The sequence below is a fragment of the Cyphomyrmex costatus genome, unplaced genomic scaffold (assembly GCF_001594065.2).
Source record: "Cyphomyrmex costatus isolate MS0001 unplaced genomic scaffold, Ccosl1.0 scaffold70, whole genome shotgun sequence".
NCBI lineage: Eukaryota > Metazoa > Arthropoda > Insecta > Hymenoptera > Formicidae > Cyphomyrmex > Cyphomyrmex costatus.
Window position 1 is genome coordinate 1,230,881 of NW_017280267.1, and position 16,011 is coordinate 1,246,891.

General features: G+C 34.1%; 1 protein-coding gene across 1 annotated transcript; it reads right to left on the reverse strand.

Moving 5' to 3' along the window:
* Positions 1 to 12,160, reverse strand: LOC108780443 (frizzled-9-like). The gene is made up of 6 exons (XM_018548153.1): positions 11,951 to 12,160; positions 2,780 to 2,993; positions 2,291 to 2,478; positions 1,797 to 2,081; positions 1,224 to 1,428; positions 1 to 740 (listed from the first exon to the last, which is right to left on the reverse strand). The coding sequence occupies exons 1-6, from the start codon at positions 12,158 to 12,160 to the stop codon at positions 178 to 180; spliced, it is 1,665 nt and encodes a 554-aa protein (XP_018403655.1). The 3' UTR covers positions 1 to 177.
* Between the last annotated feature and the right edge of the window lie 3,851 nt (positions 12,161 to 16,011).

Below are 16,011 nucleotides of genomic sequence, written 5' to 3' on the forward strand. Positions count from 1 at the left end.
TAAGGAAGATCACAATTGCAACAGGGATGTTTGTAAAAACCATACATTCCTACACACATATACGTATACATGTGTGCGCGCACAATGTTGAGAAAATGTCTAAAATACGAAAAGCACATTCGCAAGATCTGAAACTTCAACATCTTTTAAATGTCGCATTGATAGGATCTAACGTCATTAAGCGATGTTGTCATCCTGTTTGATACCTTGAAAAGGGCTTTGTATCCTGGTGGTTTTTTTGGGTGCAACGAGTAGTCTGCTCCAAGCACGACAGGTCTTACCGGACCATACCCACATGCCGGAGGTGACACCGACCACGAGGGACAGGAAGAGTCTGAGAAGAGCAACTTCGAGCCCGGCTGCCCGATATATTGGGCCTGGAGCGCAATTCTGCGCCGCGCGGCAGTCTAACGCGGCCAACAATGCCAATTTTCGCCACCGTGGCCTCACCGAGGCCTCCTGCAGCACACAGACAAGGCCACCCAGTGCTGGCAGCGCGTACAACAGCGCGAAGATACCTAGCCGCGTCATCAGGCGTTCCAGTTTCATTGCGCTGCGTCCAGCGCAGCGTACGGCCCTTCGCACGCGCACCAGCGCGCTTCCCGCAACGCTACCAAACACGCAGCCCAGCAATAGCAGCATGGCGTGCGGCAACACTTCTAACCATAGTGCCGACTCATCTGAGATCTGGCACAATCCGGTTAATTCGTCTGCCACTACGTTACGCGACAGTAGGCTTCCTATATGAAGAAAGACATGTGAATTTGTATCTTGCTAAAGAAATTATAAATGTAGAAACTATGACTATTGGAGTTCAGTGCAAGAGTTCATGCCTAATTTATTATTCAAAATTCAAACACTTACAATTTTATTAAAAGTAAAATTAATCTGAAACTTTGTTCTATTAGAGTATCTCTCTAGAGCATATCTAAGAATCTATTTTTTTAATTGCGATGGTTTTGACAGAGTTATGAGCAATCAATGTCAAAATGTTCATATTATTTAATTTGCAATAACTCAGTAACCAAAAATCGTAGACATTTTTTAAAAACAATTTTATAAGGAAAACTTTAAGCTCTTTTATGTTAGAAATTCAAAAACTGTTGCAAATTCTTTTAGAGAGTCCGTACTTTTGTACTTTATCATGGTTTTAAATTATTACTTTAATAAAAATTATTACTTTGATAATTTGGAAAGTAGATTTGAAATAGATATAAAGTTACCTCCTGTAAAAAATATTGGAAGAATCCATGCGGCTGCATGAAGATAGGGCGCAATGTCATAAAGAGCTTCGCTGCTCCACTCATTCCTGGCGCTTAGCAACCAGCAACCACACAGCATTGCCCACCACATATTGCTGGCTAATCCCAGATAATACCTGATCAGCCACCAAATTGTACAAGGAATACTTTTCATAGCATCGCGGACCTATTCATAGATAAACAGTAAATTGCAGCAGATAAGTAAAAGCAGATGAAAAAAACGTGATAGATAAAATGGGCTGATTTTTTCTCTTGGAGTGATAAGTAAAAGTGGTATGTTTTTTTAAGCTGTTAAATTATTGCAGCACACACACAAACACACACACACACACACACATGCACGCACGCACACACAGTTGAATTAATGTATTGCTCTAATTCTTAAAAAAATATCTTTGAAAATTTTAATTTGTCGGGAAAATAATAAAATTAAAATATAAGGATTATAAATATCTCTAGTACGGTAACTTTTAAACAATCAAATATTAATTATAAAAGATTACATTATTTACTGGAAAGAATCTATTTACTGACTGGAATGTAACTCGGCCCATCAATCTGACTGACGCAGCTGAGATTGTCAGCTCCAACCACAGCGCGGATAATGTACGCCATGGAGAGGAGATTATAGCAGAGCGCCAAAAAGATTATCGGTCTTTCAGGATAACGAAATCTGGACGGCTCGACCCAGAAGGTCAACAGAGTGAAAAGCGTCGACAGGAAGCAGAGCCATGCCCAGCCAGTCATCCAACGCTCGGTGAACTTTTTGTCTTCTGCGCGATAATATGCGTCGGTACCACAACGTGGTGCGCAAGAAATCTGAAGCATAACCATGAAAACGAAAACATATTTACAAAAAGCGTTCAAATTTAATTTATAATTCAATAATTATACACAAAGAATAAAAGAAACAGCAATGCATGTGTGCTGCTATTTTTATTTTTTATATAATTATTAAATTTTAATTTAAGTTTGAATGCTTCTTCTAAACAATTTTTGCTTCCTCTTATTTATTCGCTTATTCTAACCATTTCCATTTCGGATATCTGCACAAAATGAGGTGGACATTGATAATGCTGTTGCTGTTGTTGCAATTTTATAGATATTTGCGGTGGTCGTTCGTACATCACCGGCCATTGTTGCTGAATGGTTGGTAGTGTTGGTGAATTAGTGTCGTCCAACGTTTCATCCGGCGGCTGCACGCACAATGTATTTCCTGCAAATATAGGAAGAATAAAGTTAATTTTAACATATAATTTAATTACTATCTCGTATATTTATATGTAATATTATATATATAATTTAAACGTATTAAGATTTCTAATTGTCAGCGAGATTTTCTACGAAATTTATGTATAAAAAATAATTAAAAATATAAATGTTTCAGATTCTTGTTCAATGTCTTATTTCTATTGTATACAATATTAACATCTACTCCATGTTCCCTCTATTAAAAGGCATTCGACTTTCCAGCAAGATTCATTTTACACTTTATTGATAATTCAAAGTGAGCTTACCACGATCAAGGAAGCGATTGCAATCCAGTAAGTGCGGCCACGGCAATGCGAGACTGGTTAAGGCCGGTTCGCAATCTCTTCTTACAGAAAGGCAGAGAGACTTGCAAGCCGGTATAGCTACATGTTCCGAGCAGACTGGGGCGAAAACGGCGCATAAGAAGAGCCTAAGGTGTTTCGAACAGTTGTAGTGGACCAGTGGCATGAAGGTCGCCAGCTGTAAATGCATGTGTCAAGTAAGTACACGTGTAATTAAAACCAAGTGTATAAATTTTACCGTGAAACTTTATTTCTCCTTGAAGCTCATATGATATTTGACCAGTCATTTTGATCCAGTCGCTAAATACTTGATTTTTAACTGATTTTTAATTTACATTGTTCCAAATCGATTGTAATCCAGTGAAATATTCGACAAAAAAATTTGTCACGATATATTGATATTTCTTTCACAGGATGTTTTAACATTTTAAGTAAATTTGTATACATTCCTCTGTTCTCTAAACGTGAAGCAAAGCATGTAACAAAGATGGAGAGCGAGAGTGTAATGCACCAGGCGGAGAGGAGACGCCTCGCTTCCATGAAATATAACGAGCGGTGGGCATCAGGGGTAATTATCCCGCCCATTCTTCCCGCCTCAATCCTGATAGATCCCTCGCACGTCTGAAGCCCATCGAGACCATTCTTTGCTATCTCCTGCCCTTTCCTTCCCCCTCTAGATTCACCCATTACGAGAGGAACCCGACGCTCTTCTCTTTCACGGTGCTCCCCAAATTATAGCCTCATGAAATTACGTGGTAACCCATAACGACAAAGCCCTCCAGCTTGCCCTGCATCGCGCCTTTCTCCCTGGGTTCTCTTCTCACCCATCAAGGTGGACCAGCCGAGAGCAGTCCAGAGAGAAAGAGAGAGAGATAAACACGCACGATGGACGCATATCAGTAATCAATATAGCGAGAAAGTCACTTGACAGGATCTTGATTCTATACCATATAGCATTAGCGAAATTTAAAAAACTTATTAATGTTCCGTCTCTTTTAAATCTGCATTTATTATAAGAGAGAATTATATATATATAATGTGTATATTCTATATTTCTGTAATCTCTCTTTTCACAATTCTATAATCATATTATAAACAATAAAATAATAATAATTAATTTTAAATTGTAATAAAGCTGAATGCAATTATATTATACATGGAATTGTGCTCATACTGAAGATATGTATCTGAAAAATCAAAAATGTATCTCAAAATCAGTTTGATTTTGCTGTTTTTTTATCTAGCGTAGGATATAAACTAAGTTTTCGTCAGACTGTGTGGCTCCACAGCGAGAGTCCCGGTCTGGAGTGAAGCGATGGTATTTTTTCCCGGCATGATTCTTAAATTTGAATGCATCTCAGATATGGGTTAGATGTATAAAAAATATCTCTACATGTATCTAGATGCATGTGTAGAGATACTATCCAACACTGGCTTATTTCGAATTTTATGTTCAGGACATATCTTTCCTCTCTTAACGCAAATTGAATTTTCTCTGTAATTCAACAAATCTTATGATATTGTCTCCATATTCTTCGCATTTTGATCTAAATATAATAAAGATAAGAAATGCTATTCAGCACGATTTTATTTGTTAATATCTACTTCATATATTTTACTTCTTATTAGATAAAATAAAACAATAAATTCTTTTAATACTCGTACATACATCGTGATATAATATTATAATATGTACAGGGTGTAACTAAAAAAACATATATGGAGCATAACATGAGATACAGGACAAGAATCCAAATACAAAAGACCTGAGTCATTTTTTGAGCTGAGCTTTCAGTTCGTTATACGATGTTAAAGTTAGCAAATTAGCGCCCGAGTATAGAAGGAAAACAGAAACATAGCAAGACAGCTAACGAATTCGCGACGGGAGGAGAACGATGGAGCAGCGAAGCTGTTGTAATTGTTAATCTCTCTCTCTCTCTCTACATCTTATTTAAAGAAATGTTAAAGATCAGAATTTTGAATGATCTTATTGAAATTACGTTATTCTTTTTATATGTGTAATCAGTTTCTTTTTGTAATCTTAGCTCTCGCCTCAGTTATCTTAAACCCGGCAAAGCGAAAGGAGGAGCGCCATGCCGACGAAGAAATCTGAGCAGACCGGTTCGTTCATAATTTAGCATTCTTCTCCTCTGAGAATGACCAGAAAAAGATGGAATAGGAATTGTAGGAAACGGCGCATCCTACTCTTTCTACCCTCTCCGTCACTCTCGTATACAAGTCTCTTCGGAGTATTTCCGAAGCGGCTTGACAGACAACTCGGATAGAAAAAGAAACGAACAAGGACGATTGCACAGGACCGACTTACTTCTTATTGCGGACCTTTTCTTTCCCTGCTTTTGTCTTTACGCGGCTCACTCGTTCCGCTTTGATCGAGTCATTGTAAGATCCTTTGTGAGGCAGCATGTATATATTTACGCGATGTGATGCATAAATCGTTGGCATGTAATGTCGAGCTTGAGGGAAGAGCGAGGGATATTTTTTGCAAGAGAGTGCAATCGCATTCGCTTTCGGAAACTAGATTATAAGTTCTTCTGGCACTACCCGTCTCCGCGAAAATAACTTATGGAAAATAAACTTATGTCATTACATCCCGTAAACACGCTTCTAAATTATAAATTTTAACATGAAATTTCTTGATATATCAGAAACCATGATTGAGAATAAGATAATTTTAGGATTGTCAATTATTAAACTGCACGACTGTTTAGAAAATACATTCGTAAAATATCAGAATGTATTTGACTTTGATTCTTGATTCCTGGTATTTAAGTTTTGGAATTTTGAGATTTTAAAAATTCCTGAATACTGAAAATCGCGTATTTTCAATTGTTTTAAAGAGTATTTTGGAATTTCCAAAGCTATACTGCTTTAAAGTCATTGCTGCGTTATCTACCATTCTTTAATTTGATTGATTGAAACGTTTAACTTTGTAATTTTTGAAATTTTGAAATATTCAAATAATTTATTTCAAATTTAAAGCAGTCATTTTTTTATTTGCGATTTTTTTCTATTTTTCACCGTAGATTTTTATCTTCGAAACATCATATCAAAACAAAGAAACTGACCAAGCACACCACCCTACAATTTACTGCTTTCCACAAACAATGGCATGTGATTGATTATTTTCCGTCTTTTTTACAATTAAGATTAGGACTCATCGAACTTGGAAACGTTATAAGTCTGCAAAACAAAATTTATAGGTTTACTAAAAAGTTGGAATTAATTTTCAAAGAAATTTTTAAAGAAAATTTTTTTGATAAGAAATAATAAACGTTATTTTGTTAAATCGTTTTGTTAATAACTTATTGATGAATAACGAATGACGGCTAAAACTTATTGGAAATCGCTCAGAGTTGTAACCTTAACAAAATATGTTAAGGTCAAGGTCATTGAGGTTGGTTCCAACGCTACATGAATATCTGTATTTTTAATTGAACTAAACTATATTTAATCAATTGAATGTAGTTCAATTAATATTTAAAATATGATTTTATCGAATGTGATAGCAGCAAGTCAGAGATATGTTCACCGTGTTTTTCGATTTATTATATTTGTCCGAATAATCTTTTTTTTTTCGTTTGTACAACTTCGTGAAAAGATAGATGTATTTCAATCATAATCATGTATAATAGGTAAAGATGTAATCACATACATATATACATGTTAAAATATTATGCTCGTATCAAGTCATAAAGGCTTTTAAAATGCACTTATATGTAAGTGTACTTGTATTACCAAATTGCATCTATATTAAGATGTGCGTGAAGTTAGCACCGCCATTTTGAAAAAAAATAAAATAAAATTTGTGCTGAATTGTGCTAGAGTTATGCTACATTGTGCCACAAGAATTAATGACATAACTAAAAAAAAAAAGCGTTAAATTGAAAAAAACGTTTTTTCGCTAACACCGCCATTTTGTTTAATCGGCAAAATAAACATTGTGCTGAGTTGTGCTCGATTTGTGCTACATTGTGCCGCAAAGATTTCAGCCGTTCTTTCATAACACCAAAAGTTATGACTAAAAATAATTTTTCCCTCCGTGTTCGGTTTTTTGCCCATAAATCGGGTTTGTAGTGCTTCCATGTGATCGATACAGTATATCTGAGTTGTGCTATCGTAGCACAACTCAGCACAACCATTATATTCGCCGGTACAGCGATATTAAGGATACTTTACTCTTGAACGCGACACTTCGCGTAAGGCTTTTTTGTTCAAAAATACAGTAATAAGATAACTTAAGGATCACATGGAGGCATGATAAACCCAAATTTTGAACAAAAAAGCCTTACGCGAAGTGTCGCGTTCAAGAGTAAAGTACCCTTAATATCGCTGTGCCGGCGAATATAATGGTTGTGCTGAGTTATGCTACGATAGCACAACTCAGATATACTGTATCGATCACATGGAAGCACTACAAACCCAATTTATGGGCAAAAAACCGAACACGGAGGGAAAAACTATTTTTAGTCATAACTTTTGGTGTTATGAAAGAACGGCTGAAATCTTTGCGGCATAATGTAGCACAAATCGAGCACAACTCAGCACAATGTTTATTTTGCCGATTAAACAAAATGGCGGTGCTAGCGAAAAAAACGTTTTTTTTTTCAATTTAACGCTTTGTTTTTTGAGTTATGTCATTAATTCTTGCGGCACAATGTAGCACAAATCTAGCACAATTCAGCACAAATTTTATTTTATTTTTTTTCAAAATGGCGGTGCTAACTTCATGCACATTATATTAAGTTATAATAATTATGGATGTGTCGATTATAAATGCAAATTGGATTGTAATTTTAACACTTCGTGCAAATAATAATTGTAGATAATTATACGTAACATTAGAATCATCATTATGCAATTATATCTTTGATTAACTATAAAATAACGGTAAAGTTATTTTACGATTAATCTAATATATAACGTACGTTTGACCAGTGAAAACTTGCAATTATATTATAGCGTGATACAGTATATTACAACAATATAATATAATATTCGATTATAATATTGTGCTGTTTAAAGCATCGAAATTTTAAAATTACCCTTAAGATTTTAAATTAGAAAATAAAACAAATTAAATAAACATATTAAATAACATTTATAAATTAAAGCTCCTTTAAAATCTTTCATAAATATTTTTATAATCCTTCTATTCTTTTAGTATTGTACAATGTATCTTTTAAAATTTTTTTATTTATTATATTATCAATTTCTTTACGAATATATATTATCCATTTCGATTTTTCAAATATTTTTTCAATGTCAAACTTGCGTTGTGCATATAGTTATAAATAATAATCTATTATTGTAAAAAGAGAGTTAAAGACTTCTCAAGTTCCTTCCACGCAGATCCAACATTATCGTCATTCCCGACCCATCGTGTGAAAAGCGCATATCAAATCCGCATCCAGCAACGATATTCTCATACACGTATGAACACGCCTCTACGCGCGCCACGCACACGTGCGCACGGGGAACGCAGCTGCTACAAAAATACGTAGTTTTACTCGTCAGAGCTATCTCGCTTCAGGCATCTTCAAAGGAAGCCGCCTTAACGTTATTACGATAATAAAACTGAGCGAGCGAGAGTGAACCCTCGGTTATAAATACCTCTTTCCTTATGTCGTATACATGTATAAATGAGTGTGTGTACAAATGCATTGCGTGTGCGTAGTGGCGTGTACAATCGGGTCAATAGTAAAATATAGATAAGTGTTATAATAATATTAACAATGTAGATAACAAGAAATTTTCGCACGTAAGAATAATTTAGATTACAAAATTAAGTAAATAATTCACCCAGAAAATTGTAATAGATGCTTAGTCTCTTCTTTGCTTTTTTATAAGTTGATGAATCGCACTTGTGTGCGCGCAACAATATTATACAACCATTGCAAACAAAATATATAGTTGTTAATTTCTTTTCTTCTCTTTCGACTTCTTTCAAGAGCTATTGTTATCAAATTTAGCTGCATTCCACAACGCTAGCAACGCTTACGAGCATTGTTTTTCCTTGTTTGACATTTGATAGACAACAAGAATGAAACGATATCACGAGCGTCGTGAGCGTTAAATGGAACGCAGCTTTTATGATATCAAGCATTAAACTGATTACTTAGGTTCGCTACTAAACATGAGCTCACAATATATCAATAAAGTACCAGAATTTATTATATAATTAATGGAGGTGTTTTTCATGTTGATTACAGCATGAGAAAGTCAATTGGTAATCCATATTATACAATATATATATATATATATATAGTCAACAAAATCTCTATTAGTATTAATAAGTCCGCATTTGCACAATGCATAACGCATAGCGTAAAAGAAGACTACCTAATGAGAAATGACAATGGAATCGACATCGAATTAATGTCGATTCGACGTCGAAATCATCAAATCAACGTCAATTCCATTGTCATTTCTCACTGGGTAGAGGCTGCGCAGAATAAAAAGAATAGGGAACAGAAAATAAGAACTTCAACCTATCAGAAATCATGTACTGTGAAATATTATACATAGTTTCTACTGTTAGGTTGAAATTCTTATTCTCTGTTCTCTATTCCCTGTTCCTTTTATTCTGCGCAGTCCCTTACAGTTTTGTTATCGGCTTCTACAGTCGACTCGTCATATGTGCTGCATACAAGAGTTTCAGACCTTGCACGTTGATAATAAGTAGCTGACGAATTGCAGAAAATTTGAGAGAACAATTCTATGCTTGTAGAAACGAGGTAGGGGCTTTATAATACAAGAGAAATGAGTATTCGAAAATTTCATTTATATGCTACAAGTGAAATTGACGTAAAGCCATGAAACCGAGCAGGAATTGTATCTAAGAGTAGGTGCTCGATCTTGCAAGAGTGGCATTACAATATGTTAGATAAGGATGTTAGATAAATGCGTTTGAGACACAACAATATATGTATAATGTAATATAAGAAATGAAAGATGACACTATTGTCGAATTCGGAATTAAAAAGTCTGTATACTATATCGACTTCGATCAAGTTGGGCCATCAGTCCAGCATCACCTTAAGGATCACATAATGAAATATGTATATTACACCTATATCCTTACATCGCAATGAGATCTTATATTCAAGATATTTACATGACTAACTACTATCTATCGAAAATACGCATTTATTAACAAAGATGCATGAAAATTGACATTTAGGAGAAAATTCATCCACAAAAGCGTTCCAAAGTTAGAATGTTAGCGAAAAAGAAAAAAATTTTCCCTGACTTTTCTCGATCATTTTTTTGAAAAAAAATTTCATGATTCAACAAATTTATTAAATTTTTAAAGGACCATCCATTGATGGTTACACTTAACAACATATCTAATACGAATCGAAGCCTATAAAAGTCTAGCTGGATCTTAGTCAGAACAGTCTAGCTGGATGCTTATACATAATTTCGCGTGAATTTATATATTGATATATGTATTTTCTGATTAAAAACTGAAAGATTCTTTGAATAAAAACAAAAAAAAATATTAAAATATATTTTATTTTACAAACAGTACAATAAAATATAAATGGAAAATAAATAATAAAATATAACTTTTACTATTAGTTTTAAAAACATTTTTAACAAAAATTTCGATTTTATATTTTTGAAAGGAGAATATAATAAAACAAGCATTTTAAAAGTATTTTTAATAAAAATTTTAATTTTGTACTTTTAAAATAATATTTATCTTTTCGTCTATTTTTGCGATTTCTTGAGTTTTTTTTTAACAATGTCTGTTAATTATTTTCTGCAAATTGCTCACTGCAAAATTAGAATCATTAAAAATTATAAAAAATTTACATTGCTTTTCTGAAAGATAAAAAAAATTCTATTTCATAATTTTTAAAGAAATAAAGTTTAAACTTAAAATTTTATACAATAATTTAATATTTTATTTTAGGTTCTTAACTTAGGTTAATAAAGTTCCTGTAATAATTTCCCTGACTTTTCCCGGTTTTTTCGGGTCTCCCTAACTACTTTTTAATATCACTAACTTTTTCCGGTTTTCCCTGATTGCTAACATCCATAAAAATTAATAGAAATAAATACTACTATCATATTATTTTTGGCTCGCAGGAAGTAGATTAGAAAATAATTTATACAAAAAAGTTTATTTTTGAAATTAATTTACAAAAACTACTATTGAACGTAGTGACGATTACGTGCGATTAGATTCCATTTTATCATTAATCAATAGTGGCTTTTCGCGGAAGTGAAATATCTGACCCGAAATCAGTATCGGACTGATACATCGAAAAATCCAGTAATCCACGAGCACAGAGAAAACGGCTTCTAATTATGTCTCCTGTGGAGAGACCATGTATCGGATGTATCCTGTTCGGAGAAAAAGGGACCGGTATTCTCCCCTTATTCTCCTCTCTCCCTTCTCGTTCTCTCCCTCCCTTAACGTTGCGGTTCAGCGACTTTGATTCGCCTTATCGCTGCTAATGAGAGTCGGACGTGCGTTCTTTGATCTTCGATCGCTTATTAACGCTCGTTGCCATGAAAATCTTCCTCCCTTTTTCTACCTGCTTCCCACCTGAGAGCTATTAAGACCCGGCATATTTAACGTATTACATTTTCTTTCAATGTGACTGTAATAAACATCACAAATATCTCTCTATACAATATCTTGCAATATCTTAAACATTACAAATATTTAATAAATTATTGTAAACTACACGGATTTTTTATTTTTAGGAAAATTGCATTTTATATTAACAGTAATTTTAAACCAAGAAATTTATATGTAATAGTTTCAGTCAAGAAATTATTCACAGTGTAAACGGTTATTATTTTGCTATACAAGAAATATTATAATATTTAAAATATGTATTATTTTTTCAATTCTCCAGTGTTAATATAAACTATTAGTTAGTCAACATAAATTTCCTTTTCCTTAAAAAAAAAACAAAAAACAAAAAAAAGGCTTTAATGTACAATACATTATAATATATCATAATATAAAAAAATCTTATTTTTCAGATTACAAAGCACATTTTTTAGCAATTATAAATTATGACGAACATTTTCTAATTTTTCCAATATGAAGTTATAAGCGGGAAAATAGTTTAGCATTTCAAGAATCGAAATTACCCCTCGTTCTGCCTGCCGTTGATCCTCGTTACCCATGAAATTCGGCATCGCCGTCATGTTGTAACGCAATCCTCGACAGAAGGACACGTTCAGTCGCTCACATTTGGCGCCGGTTCCGGGGTGCGCGTGGTTGATGCCCCATCCTCGGACCAATGCCGCCGAAAGGATAAGCACCACAATGCGGAGCACCATTTTCGATGTCAATGGCATTCACATTTTATTCTGCATATGGAGAATAGTAATAATACATACATAATTCGTGTATACACTCGCGTTGACAAGGTCATGTGATCGCGACACGCGGTACCCCATTAAGCACATTCGTATCAGCGATCGACGGCCGACTGCAGAGTCCGCGGTTGTCGAGTTGACTAACATCAACCCGAGGTGCAACGCCAAGTTTATGCTGGTCAATGTCGCAGATGCAGACGTTCGGGTAATTCCGCGCGCGTTCGGCCGCGCTTCTTTCCCCACCTACCACTTTTTGCCGCCGCGGCTGCCGCCGTCACGGCGGGCCCTATTATCTTGACTCGACCGCCGAGGATTATGGGACCGATCCCGCAAGGGCCGCGCAGCCGCAGGCATAATTATGAACAAAGAGAGCGCTGAACGTTGCGCTGTGTCGCCGATAAATTTCTGTCATTTTACCGAAAGATCGAAAACTGGCCTAGACATTCATCTTTAACGATTATAGAAATTTTTTCTTGATGGGACTAGTTCGAATTTGGGAAGTTTATTATGGGGAAAAATTGTTTGAACCATATGATCATTTGTCATCTTATAATCTTTGTAGATCAATAAAACCTTGAATACTCTAGACTTGAAATGCTTTCATCCAAAAATGAAACTGATTGTTTCATCTTTGGATAAACTACGAGATAATTTATTCACCGGATAAACAAACGATTTAAAAAGCATGAGAGAATAAGAAAGTAAGACAGTGAGTTTAAATTTACCAAAAGATGAACCAATCCAGTCTTAATATGTTCTATAAATAGTTACTTTTAATTTCTAACATTTTTTTCCTAAAATTTCAACGATATAAAAAATAATTATTAATTACAGGCTCGACAGATAAAAATTTAAAAGTAAAATATATTGCAATTCGAGGATTAATTTTTTTACTTGAACGAACAGAATATTTTTTTTGTAAGATACATTAATTTACTATGCATTAATTCAGCGATATGTTCAAGGATAAATAAGATTAGTGTGTCAATGGTTTTTCATAAATTTATCTCTTCAACAAGATATTCTTTGCAGAAAATTGTAATAAATTTTTAGGATTAATATCTGGAAAAAGAACAGTAGATTCAATTTCTAAAAAAAAAAATAGTTTATGAAAAATTATAAATAATTTGGTGGATGCAAATTTATTAAATATAATAATTTTATAATATATAATAATATTATGATGATAAAATTTTGCGTAATGCTACATTTCGCAAATATTCTAGTGAAAAATTTAAAAACATTCATAAGTAGTTCAAGCGATAAAATTTTTAAGTTTGCAGAGAATCACAATAATTTACAAAAATTATAACAAATCTGAACATTCTTAACCAGATTGAATATAATGTCTTCTATAAAAATGCTATGGAAAGATTAGAGAAATATTGCCGATCCAACCGCAAAAACAGATCGGTCCTGATACTTTATTCGGAAAAAAGCGCACGATGAATTCAAAACGGCGAGCCGAGTTGTTATGGTCTACTATTATGCGTTAACACGATTTCGGGTTTTCCACTGTCGGTCCCTTTGGACCTTTTTGGGTCCAGCTAACACGGTCTGTTACGCCCATCGAAGAACGACCTTGGTTTACTTCGGCGCGGAGAATGTGAAGCGTAGAATAAAGAAATCTACAATGAGACAGGCTAGGCCTTCGGCTTTCTTTGACGGAACCCGGTTTTTTCGCTGTCTTCTTTCCCTTTCAAACGCGAAAATGCTAATTGTGCGTATTTTGTTGTACACGGCGTACAGCTTTCTTCTTCTTTATGACCTCTCAATATCCGTTGTCCTTTTTCAATTATTAATCTCATCGAGAAGTATGAATACAATTTTTACAATTACAATTAATAATTGTTACTCACCGATGCGTTTACAAACACAAGCTCAATTTATTATTTTCTACGAATACACTTTTATAGTCCAGCATAAGATTCAAGAGCATACAGGAGTGCGTTTACCGGCGCGTTTGCTGGTGAAGCCCGATGGAACGGGGACTAACGGAGATGAAAGAATGGAGGGGATTAAGGCGGCGGTGAACCATCAAAGGGGATTGTAATTAGTCGCGCATATGCCGCGCATCAGACGGAGCATCAAACACGGGAATCTCTGTTTTTTACTTGCTATTTCTATCTCAAATATCATCTTCTGCAATGTACATCTTGAGAGTGCGCAAAGTTCATCTCAATTGAGATTTGTTTTTGTAAAAAGTTAGAACATCTCTGCAAAACAAAAAAAAATCTTCGGAAACTTTATTGTATACTACTCAACAAAATTAAAGTATCACCTGTTCCATGCATCCTGCGTAATAAAGAAGTTCGAGAAAGAATAACTACGTCAAAAATCATTGTACCAAGATTTTTAGGAAAGCATTTTAAAGCTTGAAATCTCTACTTTTTAGACCGGTATTTCAAAAAACGGTATTACTGATATTTCATAGAGTGAAACATAAACATATGAAGATGTATAAAATCGTAAAATGTTATACAAAATTTGTGAAGTAGCACGGCGCGAATTAAAAATTATGCACAAATACGATTTACTTTCGAAAGAGTAAATCTTTACCTTAAATTTTGCTTTTTTTCGATCTATGTACTTTTAAGTTACACAATTTGAATTCAATTTCATGACATTACGTTAAATTTAATATATTTATAACTGAAAAGTATATTTGTAGACATACACGTACATTAAATTTAATATACACGTTCTTTACAATTAAATAATTACTGTAACTTAGTTTTCAGTTAAATCATTTATTTACGTAAAAATGCTCCTATTTTCGGACATTTTATTACACAATTTCTACATTCATACAAAAACAGGAGAATCAATTTCTTCGAACAAATTGTATCACACCATGTCGTTTAGACAGTAAGATTGTGCTTTCATCTCTATGACATTGTAAGATCAATAAGAATCGCTGAAAAAGGATCCGTGAGAGAGAGAGAGAGAGAGAGTTCTTCGAAATGTTCAATATTATTTTTATATTATTTTATATTTTTTATATATTTTATATTTTTTTATGTTGTATTAACTATTTTATAAAAAAATCTTATTATCGCTCGATTTAGATCGTTTTTTCTTTATACTTTACATTATACTTACATTGTAAAAAAACGAGCGAAATCTAATCATTTATTACTCTTAATTTCATGTATAATCATGAGCTTCATTTACATGTAAAGGAAGTTTCTAACAGTGCAGCTTCGTTTATTATAGACTTTTGTTTGCATTGTGATTCTTGGTTGTACTAGTTTTCAATATCTGTATTTAATACATTTAGCGAAAACAGATTCCTTGTCTACTATAATGAAGACAATTTTCTGTTAAATCAATTCGAGGCAACAATTTATTTAATGAGAATTTTAATAAAACGTATTTGCTAAGGCAATGCGTGTTTTTGTCGTATCCAAGAAAATTTGTTTGATTTGTCAATTTATGAGACAGCACTTGTCCGGTTAAATCGTGTACTCGTGCGCGCTAGGTGTTTCAACGCGCGTTGAAGTCACGTAAGGGATGGAATGCATATGATTGAGGAGGGAGGAAGGGGGAGGAGAACGGAATTGCATCGGCAGTCCGGCAGATACGTAAATGGCGCGAGAAAGTCTCTCATTACTCGGTAATAACCTGTAATAACGTAGATTTAATGCGTGGCTTCAAGTACAGGCTACAGATAATCGTTCACCGCCTTCGGCAGGTTTAATGAATTGTCCCCTTCCACTCTCTCATCTTCTTTCTTCGCCCTCCGTTCCATTTCAGCTTTGATATCTTTTTCAATAAGGGGAAACAAATGTTATTTAACAACCCCCCCAAAAAAATTAATCTAATTGTGA